General features: G+C 40.6%; 1 protein-coding gene across 1 annotated transcript; it reads right to left on the reverse strand.

Annotated features, from left to right (window-relative positions):
• Positions 1–2,911: 2,911 nt before the first annotated feature.
• Positions 2,912–16,238, reverse strand: ssrp1a (structure specific recognition protein 1a). The gene is made up of 18 exons (XM_068326343.1): positions 16,173–16,238; positions 15,140–15,218; positions 14,244–14,429; positions 11,618–11,723; positions 10,695–10,888; positions 10,501–10,601; positions 10,223–10,352; positions 9,981–10,084; positions 9,470–9,598; positions 9,178–9,399; positions 8,726–8,798; positions 7,121–7,253; positions 6,974–7,019; positions 6,685–6,820; positions 5,177–5,344; positions 4,353–4,450; positions 4,076–4,250; positions 2,912–3,751 (listed from the first exon to the last, which is right to left on the reverse strand). The coding sequence occupies exons 2-18, from the start codon at positions 15,191–15,193 to the stop codon at positions 3,695–3,697; spliced, it is 2,112 nt and encodes a 703-aa protein (XP_068182444.1). The 5' UTR covers positions 15,194–15,218; positions 16,173–16,238; the 3' UTR covers positions 2,912–3,694.
• Between the last annotated feature and the right edge of the window lie 872 nt (positions 16,239–17,110).

Raw genomic sequence — 17,110 nt, forward strand, 5'->3', positions numbered from 1 at the left:
CTCCCCTTCCTTCACTGAAATGTGTGAGGGGTAAATGTGAAAAATGTCTGTCTGCCCCCCACCACCACCACCACCACTCTTTCTTTCTCCACCACAAATCCCCATCTCCCATGCCTCCTTTCCCTCACCATCTCTGGTGTATCTCAGCTGAAAACATACACTTATATGTGGTCACTAATCAATATGCCACACTTCCATTTTCATTTGAGACTGAAACATTTATGACAACAGCTTGGTGGGTTTTGACACTTCTTGGATCTTTAGTCTAGAGACTATGGTTAAGGTACCTTTTTTTTTCCACAGCAGTGCTCTTTAACATGGGTTACTATAAATGTGATCCTCTGTTTTCACAAACATGTTTTTGTTCATAATCTAATCTAATTGTGCTTCTGCATTTTTTTCTAAATGATGGAAAATGTGCAAAAGGTATGCAAATAATTTGTTGAAAGAGTATCAAATAAAGCCATCTGAATATTACAACAACCACCAAGAGCATCGTTCATTTTACAACAACACTGACAAGAGAAATTGGAGGATAATCAAGTTAATTTGAGATCCATTTATAGTTTGTCAAAAGATGCTGTTAAAACTTTTCCATCACTTTAATAACTCAAAAACGTCAACGTATCTCCATTACACATAATTTTTTTTTTTCATTTCTGTACATGGAAGAATAGAAACCATAAATCTAACTTGATACTTTAGGCGCTTCAAGAGGCTTGAGTTGAAATGCACTGAAATAAATAACTCAGTGTGGCATCATTGACAACCCTGCAATAACTGCAACACATGATACGACCACTTCTCCATACACTCACGAGCAGTGGCAACATTAAGGCCTCTTACTTCAGAAAATAATGTAATGAAGCAATGACAGTGTGTGTGTGTGTGTGTGTGTGTGTGTGTGTGTGTGTGTGTGTGTGTGTGTGTGTGTGTGTGTGTGTGTGTGTGTGTGTGTGTGTGTAGATGTATGCACCCTGAGACTATGTCATTTCTTAAGTGGGTCCATTATGTTTGTGGTCAATTAATGGTAACCTAATAGCAGACAAGAGACACACACACACACACACACACACACACACACACACACACACACACACACACACACACACACACACACACACACACACACTTACACTTTAGAAGTACAAAACAAGTGCACACGCTTTCAGGCTGCATGTGACCAAAATCTATCACAATGGCATGGAGGCATTCCTGTAATGGCCAGTGCTATTATGATACCTACACAGCTGCAAATAAAAGACACCGCTTGTCAGTAAATAGATGAAGATGAGCACGGAGAGGAAGGAACCGTCATGAAAGATGAGACCTTCATGAAAGTGATCATCATGCTGCAGGAAGGCTTCCGTGTAAACACGTTCAAACTCAATCAGTGTTTGACTGCTACATTTAGAAAATGCCAGAAATTAAATGTACATGAACACAAGTTCACACATGAACACACCACATGAAGGAGAACCTACACAGCCTGTGGTGGTAGTCATATCCACCCCTGACAGCTGGAGGTGATCACCAATGATTGTTTGTCTGTTAAGAGATTTGAATATTTTGTGTATTCTTCTATTAGGAAGAGTTTTGCTTCATGAGCTAATTTTTTTTAAACATTCTCACAAAGTGTATCATGGATATTAAAAGAAATTAACTGAAATGAAAATACATGTGTAGATCTGCTTTCGGAGACCCACATGCTGACAAAGTGATCGATGATCCGATGAACAATAAATCCCTTTTACAGTATTTTGCTTTGACATTCCCTGAATACTATTTTCTCGTTGTTCTGGTTTAGGTGACAATGGCATCGGCGGAGGAATGTGCTCAGCTGCTGTCACTCACGATCACCAGTTACGTGACTTTGCTTTTGCTCTTCAGATGACGGCGACGCTCCGCTGCCACTTTGGTTTCATTGAAATGTCTCAACAATGTTAGAATGGATTTCCATGTGTTGTTGTTCAGACATTCCTGTCTACAAGTGGAAGAGTTTTAGTGGCTTTTGTGATGCCGTGGTTTTCACGTAGTGCCATCATGACAATAAATCCAAATATGACCTACTAATAAACATATCAGATAGATTACCTCATCGTAATTATTCTCATCTCTTGACCTTTCTTTGAGTGCTGTGACAGCATTTTAGTTTGTCCAGTAGGTTGTACTTTGTGGTAAGTGCTTAAAGGCTGTTAGTAAATTTACACGCTAATTGAAGATAACATACTCGCAAAACCTTGGAAAAGAAAGTAATGTCATTGGGAACAAGGTAGTTTTAAGTTTAAAACTCATGCCTTAGAGTCACAAGCACAACTTAATAAAAAGCAGAAAAAGTTACAGGAAAACACAAGATCAGTGAGCAAAAATCATTCAAACAAGATTTAAGTTTATAAGATACAAATGATAATAATCACTATGGGTCAATATCAGGACTTCTGGTCAGCCTTCTGCAGGAACAAGAGTACCTTATCATCACAAAAACAAAACCCAGTCCGAGTTGATGTGAATCACACATCCGGCAAGTTTGGCTCTTAGAAACCACCATATAGGCCCTAAATGTACCAGCCCTTTTACAAACCACCGTTTACTGAGGCCCTGGCCTCTTGTCTGAAACCACCGTCTCTCAGACCTTCACCGGTGTCACCATCTAACCTCTTTGATGACACACACTCCCAAACCACCCTGCCTGGTTAAGTGGGTCAGATGTGCAGCACTACTGTGGATAAGAACCCAGTGATCTTCACCCACTGTGTGCAGGAATCTGCCTGAGCTGCTGCATGCAGTTGGAAAGGAGTCCTTTAATAGTCTAGAGGATGACAAAAGGTCTTCTTGTTACTTTGGTTAACAAAGTACGTTTTTATTTAAAATCTTCAAATGGTCTTGATGGACTATAATAAAATTTTGTCAGGGTAGATCAAAGCCCTAGATTCTGGGGTCAAGAGTTTATTGCATTCTGGATCACTTGTCCCAACAATTTTTACAATATCCAGTAAACTAAAACTATTTTAAGGTTGTTTCAGTGTTACTGACAACAGGCAGAAGTGTAGTAGTGTTTGTTCCATCTCTTTGACGTTGTGGATATTCAGGTGATGAGTCACTGCTGACCCTCAGCAGGCCCCTGAACCCCCCCCTACCTGGCCCTAATGAATCTTTTATATGATGAGAAAAATTCCTTCGCCAGTACAGTGGTGAGTTCCCCCATCCAACAATGTCATTACAGTTTTATTTAGCAGGTATATCATTATAATCATCAAATAACATTTATTAAAAATCATTTATTTAAGCCAGTAAAGATGACATATTCAAATACACAACAACACTCAAATGAGGTTTTTAATTGCAAAATGTGTTCACAACTAGTAACTGCTACAATCCTCGTCGCTATAAAACTATTGTAACCCTCGCCTTTGGTGAAATGGAACAAAAGACTAAGAATTCTGGGAAAAATGGTCTAAGAGTATAACACCTTCTCACAAGAAGTGTTGCTATGGAAACCCACTCAAATATCAAATACCACTTGAGCCTTCAGTTGACACAGGATGCATTTGTACTCATAATACAAAACATGAAAAGGAAAAAAAAAACCCCCAAATCATATCTGTTGTCCTGTCCATCAGTTTATGTGAGGTCCCAACATAGAGGAGAAATCTTTAGTCCTTGGATTGTGTGTATGACGGGTACGCTTGTGTGTTTAGTCAGACTCTTCCTCAGGAGTGGACATGGCCTCTTCCTCCTCATCTGATTCCTCCTTGAAAAAATAAGAAATGAGGGAGAAAACAGTGTTTAATACATAATGTGATGTTTTTTAAAATTCTGAATAAAGTTCCACAGGATATCAGCTCTACCTTAACTGACTTTCAAAGATCTATTAGTTATCTGGACATTTAGAGAAATTAAAAAAAATAAACTATCATTTTAAACTATAATTTTATCGATGGTTCATGGTTCAACATACATAACTTTTACTTGAGGAGAAAACTGATTTATGACAGGAAGCGATGACGAGAACAGATGTTATTATGGATTTTGTGGCGATCCATCTGACGACTGTGTTTATCATTCCTGGCTTTACCTTCTTCCTCTTGGACTTGCTCTTGCGGTCAGAGTCCGACGAACTCTCCTCACTGGACTCGATGAACTCTCGACTCTTGAAGCTGTCACTGCCGCCTCCTCGTTCTTTATCTTTATTTCCCCCTGCAGACTTCCTCTTCTTTTCCTCCTTCTTACCTCCAGACTTTTTACTGTCCCTAATAAGTTTGAGGTGAGGGGTAAAGATAGGTGTGTACGTTTAAAACTGGCTGTAGCAGGACAAAGAAATATCAATATAGTTTCTGTTTTGCAAGACTTACTTCTTGGAAGCAGAGGAAGATCCTCCACCGCTCTCTTTGTACTCCCTCTTTGCTTTATCATACTCCCGTTTGGCCTCTCCTGCCTTTGTTTCCCACTCCTGAAGAAAAGAAGAATGAGACAGAAAAAGAGAAAAAGTTGACTCTACAGAAAAAGTAAACAGAACAAAAAGTAACACAAAAAGTTAAAACAATGTGAAACTAATATTATACAACATCTTTGGTGAACCTGGCACAGATGTGATGAAATTACATTTTCATTCTTTAAATTCTTTCAATAATTAAATACATGTAGACTTATTAATACAGGCACATATTGTCACAATATGGGAGTAGAGTCCAGGCTGCCCGTTGATGATGACAGCCTGTCCGTAGCCTACGTTCCTGTTAGTGGTGTCTCCCACCATTCAAATGTAGGTTGTGGTCGCCAAGGCTCACCAAATATTTGCATATAAACATCCTCATAATGAGGATAAACCTTAGAACTTCCCGTTTCTGGATTGCAGAAAAAAAAAATCAAGTCTTTCCATGATATCTCAGAAGACAAACAGTGTTTCACAGATTGCATTCTCATTTTTCTCTCACTTTGGCTCCTTAATATATTTTATTAAATTACTGACATTTTGGTTTGTTTTTATTCAAAATGTCAAGTTTGTTTCATTATTTTGATCCAATATCAAATCACATCCAAATATGTTTTATCCAAAACTAATAAAACCTATAGCTAAGGAAAACTATGAATGCAATGACAAAATATAAACTAATAATTCCAGTTAAATACCTGGAACTGTGACCACAGAGGAGAAAAAAATTAAGCACTTTCTCACCTCCTTCTCGTCTTTGCCCAGCTGTCTCCACATCTCTCCGGCCTTCTTTGATATCTCGGTGATGGAGATGCCTGGGTTCTCTGATTTGATTCGCTCGCGGCTGGAGTTCAGCCACAGCATGTAGGCACTCATAGGCCTCTTGGGGCCACCGGTGTCCTTCTGTTTCTTCTACTCAAAGACAGGAAATATAAGAACATTGAGAAGTTGACGGGTTAAACCTGTGTAACTGTCTAGTTTAGACCAGGGGTGTCAAACTCATTTTCACCGAGGGCTGAATCAGCGTAATGGCAGTCCTCAAAGGGCCAGATGTAACTTATTAATGTAAATAAATGTAACTCAATGAGATGTAAAATAAATGTAAAAAAATGTTAAATAAACGTAACTCCTCCTTAATGTTAAATTTAAAAATTTCTTATTTTATATACTGCTATGATCTCCGAAGGGAAAGTAAGAATGACTAACATGCTAGAATGTGCAATCACACACAGGCATATTTATATTAGTGAGTACGGCCGCTGTAATACACACAACCACACACAGGGGCCTATAAGCAGGCAGTGGGAGGTAAAGTGGCAGGCAGCTCCTTCTTAGTGTGACCCAAATGAGCAGCTTGTGAGGGGGACGCTGCCTTGCTCAGGGGTGCCTCAGCAGTGCTCCAGAGGTGAGCTGACACCTCCCACTGTCAGCTCACGCTCCAGGTGTTTATGGGCGGGAGCGGGAATCAAACCACCGGTCTTGGAACATTGGACGACCTGCTCTACCACTGAGCCACGAGTTATTCATAACTTATTCAAGTTACAAGCATAGAAAAAATAAGTTTGCTTGTTGCTCTGTTGTAACATAAATCCTTTAAATTTGTCAGGTTATGAAACTCCATCAATCAAGGATCAAACTATTCAAACAAATAGTTATCCTTCGCTTACTCGCGCTTCAAAATGCACGGCTTCACTACATCGCAAATTTTTAGTAGGTAGTCATGTGATACGCGCATGCTGACAATATCCGTGAGTCCCGGAACACAGGGACTCAAAACACTTTGAACAGTCGATAAAAGTGTGGGAAGAGGTAATACAGATATAAGGTGTTTTAATATCGGTATGGGGAGGGTTCATAAACGTTCAAATCACCATGAATAATAAAATTGTTTTTCACGGGTGGTTCTTAGAACGCATTAACCGCGAGTAACAATGGATTACTGTAATGAAAAATAACAAGTTAGGACATTAACTTTGTTCAAACATTTTTGTAAATGTTAAGATGAACTTTATTACTGCAATATGGGAAATTTAGATTTTGGTCAAAGCACACTTTTGACCTGTATATTTTTAAGCAATCTAACCTTTTATGCTCTTGCGGGGCCACATAAAATGATGTGGCGGGCCACATTTGGCTCCCATGTGGTTTAGACAGTGGGGGTGTCCTTCTTGGGAGTGTGTGTGTGTGTGTGTGTGTGTGAATAGAATTTTTTTTAAAGTCCTATTTTCTGCTTGTCCAAAATGCTCTCTAACCTCTTTGCGTGGTTTCCGTTCTTTTTTCTCCTTCACGACTTTGGCTTTCTTGGCCTTCTTCTTCTTCTTTGCGCCTTCATCTTCACTGTCATCTCCATCTTCACTGCTGTCACTTGCAGAGGCGTTACTGTCGTACCTGATTCAAGAGATGGAGATAGAGATGTAGAACGGGAAATTGGGCATTACGTCAGTTGGATGAAAGCAGCCGGTAGACAGGAAAGAAAACTTTTATTCTTAAATGAAAATAAACTGAAGATGAACAAAAAGTTAACTTCAAAAAGTCACTCACTCCTCTGCAATGTCATCGTCTTCTTCTCCAGGGTTGAAGGACTCATCTAAGGTGGAACCAGGAGAGATGAGACCTCATTTAAACAAAACTGATCTTCAAATTCATTGACATGGATTGCCTTCCTTTTCATCTTCCACAGTTTCTTACCGCTCTCAGCATCTGATTCGTCGCTGTCATTTCCCTCCTCTCTGATTTTGCCTTCAGCCTTCATCCTCTCCAGGTAGGCATCGTGCTGGTCGTCATCTGAGTCACTGTACTCATCAATTTTACCCTTCATGCCCTAAAAGTAAACTGCATGGTTAAAAAACAAACAAAAAACAACAACAACGAAAACAACCCATCCACAATCCACAATACACAATACAGCAAAGCCAAAAGAGACCAGTGACTAACAATCAGGTAAAAATCCTCTTTATGATATAAAATGTCTGTCTTTGATCTCAAAGTCAATCATCAATCAGTAATTTCAGTTGAAATTGTTTGACCTTCATTTTAATGCAGTGCAGATTAACTCCACGCTGCATCTATGTGTGAAGTTCAACACTTGGGAGTCGTCTAACGGCTGGCTGTATTGTAGCATTATCTAAAAAGCCAAGCGTTTCTCCCACCCCATGTCGTCTTCAGCATCCCCACACACCATTATCTGGAGCCGTCACGGGACGGAGAGCAGCAGAACAGAGAGGTGCTTGTTGAAACACAGGAAATGGAGAGCGAGCCCATTCATTTTCATTAACCCACTCAGGATGACCCGATCAACTGCTGGTAGCGCGTGAGCCGAGAAAGTGCTTGAACTGTGTTGTCAGAGAGCAGGAACCCGTACATAACAGGAAGTAGGGGCGATATGACATCACATTTCATTGACCTTTGACCTGGATTAAGTTTGAGGAGCAGCTCCTTGTTTTATGCACTTTTCTCATAAACGACAGACACAATATTCTTTTATGATATAAGCATCTCATCCTCCAGGATCACGATGCTTCAACCCTGGACGTCTTCAGCTGAATTTTCTGAGCGTATTGAATTTCTGATCCTCAGAGCTAGTGGCTTCTGGAAGACCGACTGAATGTGGAGCTGATTCCTGGCTCACTGTTAGCACTTGCATCATCAATGCCATTCTGCATGCTCCTTCTGAGGGAATTAACTTTGTGGTTAGATCACAGGAGAGAGGGACAGCTGATGAACGCACGAACGCACGCACGCACACGGGTGAAAGACTTAATTGAATATTAATAATAAATTTGTTCAATGTTGTTGAGTGAATTGCCCCAGCAGACCGTTAGCACAACCCATGTAAGCCGTGTCCAGTGTTAAAGTAGAGAGAAGCCAGTAGGTCACACATTAGTCAGCATGAGGCAAGCTGACAGACACACTCAGTCGTTGATAACACAACTGTTCCACTCACATGTCCCATGATTAGTTATGAAAACTAAATATAATCCAAACAAAATTAGATTTCAAACCCAACCTCTGTAAAACACACGCACGCACACACACACACGCACACACACACTCACGCCATTAGCACACCATGCAAAGAAACAACAACCAAGTCACTCCACACCAAAACCATCAGCCTGTAATCCACACACGATGCCCTTGACCCATACCCACCTTCTTCTACAGGGGTACATGGACAGACACACAGGAGAAGGGCAACAAGCATCAATATCTGGCTGGAGGGCTGACAAACGGAAATGTCTACTGTCTTCATTCTCTGCTGATGGACGAGTGTTTGAAGGACGAATGCGTTACCTCTTTGAATCCTCTGTTCTTGATGTTGAGCTTCTTGGCGTTGACAAAGTCGAACAGTTTGCCGTACTCTTCTCTAGAGGGAGACAGATGGAGTCAGTTGGTTCAGAGCTGAGATGATATTATCTAAATAATCCATCATGACAATACGTGATATTTCTGTTCTCATTCTATGCTACTTAGGTTAAATTTGTATATATTAAAAACAGCATAACTTATTGAGCCTGGACTACATTATCTTTTGATTAGTTGGCAAAGATTTTGATGATGACCTCATATCTATTCTCTATTACATTCCAACATTACTTAATTTATTGGAACAATAGATGATTCAATGAATCTGAATTTATCAAGGAGGCACTGCCACAATGCTTTACAATGGAAGAAAAGTGTGTGAACAAATATTCAAGGACTGGCAGGAGTGTGTTAATCCCTGTGAACGTGTCTGCCCTCACCTCTCAATGCTGCTGAACGTGTACTGATTTCCCTGTTTGGTCTCAATCTCAAAGTCAAAGGATCGGGTTGTCGTGGTGCCTCGAGCAAAGTTCACACAGGAGATCTCCTCAAAGCGCAGATGCACAGGGGGCTTGTGGACATAGATGAAGCCTCTCTCCAGAGGGTAGAGGAGGCCTGAGGACGCCTTGTAGGAGCAGGTGATGCACTGAGCCCCCGAGTGGCTGTGGGGGAACAAGGTCAGTTTAACAGCAGCTACTCAACCTTACAGGAAGTGCTTGGAAAGCTGCTCACCCCTGGAAGTTTCCAGGAACAGTGATCTTGCGGTTGACCAGAGCCTTCATCACTCTGCTGACCATCTCGTACAGGGACCCTGACATATTTTTACTAAGTTTGCCCTCAAAACGACGCTCCACGTCATCCCTGTCAGAAAAAAAACAGGAACACTGATGGTGAAATAAAAAGCGGCTTTCTGTTGTCTGTAGAAATAAGGCAAAGGATGTTTGATGAAGTACAGTAAATGATCATTAGAAACATTAGGATTGCTCCTGCGGCTCTCTGTTTCCCTCTAGTGGACACATGAACATTTACATGAAGTCTTCTAGTAGTCGTTTTAATCCAAAGCGATTTACAAGTGAGAGACACCATCAAGCTGTGATGCAGTTGAGACCTGTGTAAATGTGAATGTGACTTTAGTTACAACTATTCGACTATAAGTGAGGTCTTGCATTAATAATGTGACTTGCATATAATGCACTTGGCCGTCATCATTATATCATGAAACCCAATGGCTTCAGATACTCACTCGCTCATATTGAGAGTGAGGTTGATGTCCTCTTCCTTTGAGAAGAGCAGAATGAGGAAGTGATAACGAGTCTGACCCTGCTTGATGGGAGGATCCAGACTGATCTATGGAGAAAATAATGAAAATGAGAATAAAAGTTAGAAGGAACATGAGAAATGACAAAAGAAAAAGAAAAGGCTAATGTGGCCTATGAAAAAAAAAAAAAAAAAGTTTCAAACTGCAGAAATGGCTCCACTATTTACCACAAAGAACATCTGCCTCTGATCCTTGTGTGGAAGCAGGAACAGACGGAGGACAGTGGTGTAAGGAATCTTGTAGTCGAAGGTTTTACCATGAAGGTGAAGGAAAGTCGGGTAGATACGGATGTCGTACCTAAGGAAGGGCACATGAAAAAACACACTTTAGTTGCTTAACTACGAATCAATGGTGTAAATAACAGCTCTGTAATTAAACTGGCCTCTGAGGCACTCACAACACTACACTCATTAGTCACAAACTCTGACTTTTACTGATCCTCTACCTTCCCCTGGGTGTGAGACATTGAAGTTCTTTGAAGATACACACAGCGTCTCCTGTGGCCTGGATAACGTCGGCTTTAGACAACACACTCTGAGCGAACGCCTGCAGGAAAACACATCTTTAGAATCATCACAACAATTTTTAGAAAAGAAACAAAACCATGCACAGAAGAGGAAGCAGACCACCCCTCCTTACCTCGACGGGGTCTTGTCGTTCATCGGACTGGCTAGGCGGGACGTAAAAGCGAACCTCCATGAGGGAGACTTCTGTGTCGTCGTTCTGGTGAAACTCAAGAGTGACTTCGTTTTTCCCGGTGGCGCACTGGGACACGTTGGACAGCGGGACCTCAAACGCTGTGTTATCATTTACATCAAATGACAGCAGTGGTCCTGAAGGGGGAAAAAACACGAACGTTAGCGGATGTTTTGCTTTGAAATCTCTTCATAAAACTAACCAACATGCCTTTTCTTAACTAATGTTGTGTACTGTACTATTATTTAAACTATTAACATTGTGTTATTGAAGCTGTGGATAATTTCCATCCTACTCTTCATGTGCAAAACATACTAAACATAGGAGGTGTGTGACAACTTGATGGGTAAAATATGGCCATCTATTTGAAATATTTGTTCAGAATATTTCTTCTCTATCAAAGGCTGTCTGTTGCTCTACTTTGTCTGGGTTTTTCCAAAAAAGGCACGTCCCATTTCTTTCACTTTGCACCCTTTTAATAAAATCTGTTTATCCTAAAATTATGTTAGTACATGTAGTGTTCCTCAAAATTATAGCTATTTTTATAAAGCTCGAAGACGTTGATTGCTGCTGTCACTAAGTCAGTAAGACTGTTATTAAAATAAAGTTCAGGACCAATGAAAGATCCAATCAAACCAGAATACAACAATGTTTACTGATCAGGCAGCACTGAAAGCATTGGAACACACCTCCATTCTTATTTTAACAAATGAAGCTAAAGTTCTGTTTGTCATCCAAGCTATTAAATTCAATATCTTGACACTGATGCTTCAGGCTAATTTTATACTTGAATACTTGAAATTGATGATTTAATCTGAAATTGTTTAATAAATTTGTGCACATTTTGTTTGAAGTATGTTCATCACCAGAGAACTTGGCTGTTCCCCAGTTCCATCCCTTCACACACATATCCTTCTCCGTCAGCTCCACTTTGTAGTTCGCCTTGAAAAACTCTGAGATCTTCTCGAAATCCTGACAGATGAAAGGCAAAAGGGCAGACAGAGAGGCGAGGAGGCATGAGGCAAAGCAGAAATGCAAGTTGACAAGAGAGGAAGTGATGAAAAAGCAACGGGGAAACAGAGAAAAAAGCTTCAGGTTAGCAAGGCAGTAACACACACTGGCACTGCATGGTTCAAATCTTAGAAAAACACACGCGAAAAAGACCGAGGGGATGGAAGGGTAATTAATCACTACGCAATTATTCCCGCGCCTGCCGCTGAGGCCTCTGGGGAACACCGGAGGTGAACGTAATCCATCCATCCTCTCCGTCCGCTCCCCTTCACGCTGCCGCTGACAATCAGCCTGTTTATTTATCCTGCAGGCCTGCTTACAACGGGAAAGGACACACATTCACACACACAGCGACAAACACACGGTCAATCACACACAAACCCACACATGCTCCTAGTAACACACACACATGTGGTAGTGATTGTGGCGTGTGTAGAATGAGACTCTGTGGGAAACAAAGTTTACGCACCTGGATATCTGCCTGTCCATAAGGTTATTACAGCCAATTAGAGCCCAGAGAGTCGGTGTGTGTCGGCGCATGTGTGCGCTGAGGTTCATCAGTCTCGCTCGCCTGGATTAAGGTGTCGTTTAAATGAGAGCGCATGTGTGAGCAGATGTGTGGACGCATAAAAAAAAACAAGAGTTTGTGTGGCCTGTTTGTGATAAAGTGTGAACATGTGTGTTCATGCCGTGTCCTCATCAGGCCCGCGTTCGTGTTCCTACTCATTACAGTTTGGGCAGATTTGTTGTTGCTCAGCTGATTTTATTACAATAAACACAGACCCCCCACAACTCAACACACACACACAGTTTAACCTAACGTGGCCACCCTGTCTTGTCTTTTATGACTTCATTTTTTAAGCAGGCTCTCCAAACAACCTTCAGTGTCTCATTCATTAGAGGTGTGGATTTTTTAAGAAAACCTACATCGTGTGTTCAGTTTGAGGCTCCCTGCAAACACCAACAACATAAAATGATAAACGCTCTTCAGGAATTTCCTAATTTAACAGATTTAATGGATCTGTTGTTACACAAAGACTCCAGAAAAATATATTTGTATTATTTTTTTCACATGATTTCATAAAGGAAAAAAGTTTTTTTTTTGTACTTGGCAACACGCAACCCTTGTTAAACTTAAAATAAAACAGCTGTAGAAAAGCCTTTAGCTGAATGAAGTACAGTCTAAAATCAATTTAATGTTCAAATTAAGCTTTTATAGGGAAAACTCACATAAAGATAATTAATTCAACAGACCGTTTCAAGTTAACTTTGGATACGTGACTATTCTATTTCTCTGATATACCAATAAAAATGATCTGATGCTCCGTCCAACTAGTCATAATCACTCCAGCTAGATTTTTATTAAGAGCAAAAAACTCTAAATTACGACTGTAATTACCCTGACTAATTTGTTTTTGTCCATGAAATTGAATGTCACACACACACACACACACACACACAACATTAAAACTGTCAATTTAAATAATAATCCAAATTTGGATTGGGAGAATCGTTCCACTCTCAACACCCAGAACGATCACCATGATAAAACCACAACATCCTCTGCATACATGTAAGATTAGGCTAAAGACAAACTGCACATGCAGGTGACATGAACACAAGTTGTGTTCAAGGTTCTCCAACCACTCCTATGCCAGCAGACCAGTGCAGCTCAGCTACACAACAGCCCTTCTGGCAGAGCTCCAATGTCTCGGATACTTCAGAGGCACAGATGCATCAACGCTGCTGCCAGCGGCAAAACCTCCAGCCAGCTCCCGATTACAGACACAGGCTGTGGGATAATAAACAATGAAATCACGCCCTACGCTCTGGGATGAGAGGATCCATCTCCAAAAAATATGCTGATTAACCCCAGGAGACACCGTGACTGCCGCTCGCGGTCACAGGCTGGGGGTTATACCTGTTCCTCCATCCCGGCTTTTTACTTGCACGCTGACATTCCCCATACACTCAGAGCAAAGGGGGAAGAAGAAAAAAAATGGGTGATCAAAAACAAACACGACCAAAATCCTGTCTCACTGCTGAGCCAAATAGTTTCGTTGGATTGATATAAACACTGACTCACATGAGTCGGTGATTACATTGTTTATGGAACACACATGCGAGCACTGCTTTCTCTCATTAATCCCATTAGGAGCTTTGGAGAGAAGAGCTGATTCATTCACATACTTCTGATGGCAACACACTATCAAGTGGTGGCTGTTTTTTCACAACATGAAAAAGTAAAGTAAAATATCTGACAAGAGCTGGAAGTTATTTATCAGTGGTCAAATAGTTTTGGTTACATCGCCTCTGATAAACAGCTCTGAGCACACCGTGCTTAGAGCTGTGGGTCTAACTCTCTTCTGAGATTTGAATTATTCCTTTGAAATGGATGTTGTGTCTGTTGTGGCTTTACAAAATGAAAAGACAAAATATTGAGCCTGATCAGATTTCATAGACTGCTGATGTGGCGTTCACCGTGTCTCTGAAGCCGTCATATTTGTAGATGAGTCCTGTGCTGGTGCCCAGCTTGATGCCGTGACCCAAACACACTCGTCTCCACTGAGCCAGGTTGAGCTCGCCAGCTGGTATGCTGTCCACCTTCCCCGTCTTGCTGCTTTTATAAACCACATTTTGCTTGCTGAAACGTAACCGCCCATCATTCTGCAGGAACAAAAGCATCAAGTGGAGAAACACACACACACACACACACACACACACACACACACACACAAGACTTTGGTTAAAATTCTGGTTAAAATCTCCTACATTTAAATGTGCAAAGAGCAGCTGACTAATTAAACTGATTAACTATCAAATATTAAGATATTTTTAAAGTGGTCATTGGCTTAAATTTCCTCATTATTAAAATTTTAATGTGGTCCTGGTCCTTTATAGACTGTTTCTGTAAACAAAACCTGAGTAAAGTAACAGTCAGATAGGTTAAGGCCTCACTGTGTGGGGTAACTTCTGAGCTGACCTGGGCTGCACACTGAAGACACACGAGGGAATCCCTGATCACCACCAACTCAAACAATGTGGAAATGAAACTTGGCTCATTGGCCACCAGCACTTCGTACCAACTGATCTCCTTCGGACTTTCTCCAACGCTCCGGACATTTATCAGTGTTTTCTTTAGGTTCCTCACCAATCGCAAGATAGTTCGCTCAGAGCGACATCATGTTGTGATCTGACATATGCAAACTTTGTTGGATCATAAACTGTCGTAACTTTTCCGTCTTCTTCTGTTTCGCCAGTTTGCCCCTTTTCTGATAATTTCTCAATCAAGACTTTGATACATCCATACTATTTCACAGTCTGGTTACTCTGTACACACCACCTTAGAAGTAGATGTGGTTTGTGGGAATACTGACCCAGGACCCTTTGATCTCCTGGTAGATCTCGTTGAACTCCAATGTGTCTCCCATCTCAGATACGGGCGTGACCGATGCTCTGCAAACATGGAACAATAATTCAGTATCTGACAAAATCACACAGAGACATATCTACATAATATTTATGAAAGAACTTCAAACTGTATTTTCAAATCGGGGCATGAGCTTAGCTTGAACCACTGAAAATACATTCCAGAAATTACAATGTACAGTAATATAAAAATTGTGAAGATTCACCATTATGTGCTGACTTCACGCTACAAACTAATAAAAGTTTTTATTTGTGCACCTCGATCGATGCTCGGTACCACGCTCCCAAAATTAAAAGTCCACAGCAGAAACAACTTTGCTCATAGTTTACATTGCAAACTATTAGTAGCATCCAATATATTTACGACAAATCATTCTTTTCTTCTATGAATCGCATATAATAGTTAACATTATCTTTGACATGAATGTAGCAACAGAAGCCAAGCTAATCAAAAAGAGCAAAAAGAGGACGAAAGATTGACTGGACTTGTTTCAGGTCGTTTGTTGTTTTCTGCTAAAACAGGAGTTTAAGTATCTGAACTGTACCAATCAGAAGAATGGATGAAAGCAGAAACGTCTTCAAGCAACCCAAAGCAAGACCAGCAGATTCTTTTTTGCTCTTTTTGATTTATCTCGACCTGGATGATTGAGATTCTACAAAGACAAATGCTAGGCTAACTTCTTCTAGACCAGGTAGGCTTCTTTAATCAAACACTACTGCGCTATTCCCGACCAATTAGTACGTTCAACAGCGTTAAGACACGACACTCTACAGCACCGCCCCGCTCAACATCAGCTTACAACAAAATCGAGCGCTCCGTCGAACTAGGCCGGTGTAAAGACATCAAGTCATGTTGAGAGATAAATCTGTACGCCAAGTTGCATAAATTAAAGAGCGTAGGGGTTTAATACACACACAGTGTTTAATTACACACATTCCGAACTGGATTTTTAAACAATAACTTGAAAACTCAGGTCTTACTATCAACGTGACGAGCAGTCAGCTTCGTCTGTTTCCCGCGTGTAGCATCGGAAGCTAGCCTAACGTCACAGGAAATGCACTAAGGAGGTTTGTATTTACTTCCGGTTTAACGACGACACTTTTTTTTTTTTTTACTTTTTACGTTATAATAACTGACGCCAATCATAAGTCTGGGCTTTTAAAGCCGAATGCGTTTTCACCATGTTTTTAACTACTATTGGAAACTGATTTGAAGAAACCGTTTTTACAGTTTTCGCTAAACAGAGCAGGTTGCAGTGAACATAGATCGTCACTAGGTGGCGCACAGCACATCTTTTAACAGGCCCCATGTTTTCCTTCTATTCTATTCTATTCTATTCTATTCTATTCTATTCTATTCTATTCTATTCTATTCTATTCTATTCTATTCTATTCTACTGGAATATAAGTACAGAAGTGGCCAATAAGTGTACGCTGTACAGTAACAGGTGGTTAAATCATGACTGATTCGGTCAAAGTTTAAAGGGCATATTTATATTTTAATTATAAAGAACCGTTTTCATGGGATTATAGGCTATCCCATTTTCAAATAAAATAGGCTGACGTAATGGATGGAAAAATGCGTAGTACTGATAATGTGTGTACATGCACATACATTGTCGACGGTAATCCAAACGTAACAGTTGAAGATATGTATCTAATGAAGAGATATAGTCTACCCCTAATGAATCAGACTTTGATTCATTTTTGACTCCTGCCGTGTGAAGCAATATTTAGTTGGTGTCTTTTCTTCATGAGGTTAAATCAGATAAAAGCACCTGAAACTCCTGGAGCGCAGTTTCCTTCAACATGCGACACACGTCGGGGTATATTTGAGCGATTATGAAATGAATTGCTGAGATGTCCAGTCTCCTGATGGAGCCGATTGATTTTTTAAATATATAATTAAAGCTGGATTC

Source organism: Antennarius striatus, chromosome 10, assembly GCF_040054535.1.
Source record: "Antennarius striatus isolate MH-2024 chromosome 10, ASM4005453v1, whole genome shotgun sequence".
Taxonomy (NCBI): Eukaryota; Metazoa; Chordata; class Actinopteri; order Lophiiformes; family Antennariidae; genus Antennarius; species Antennarius striatus.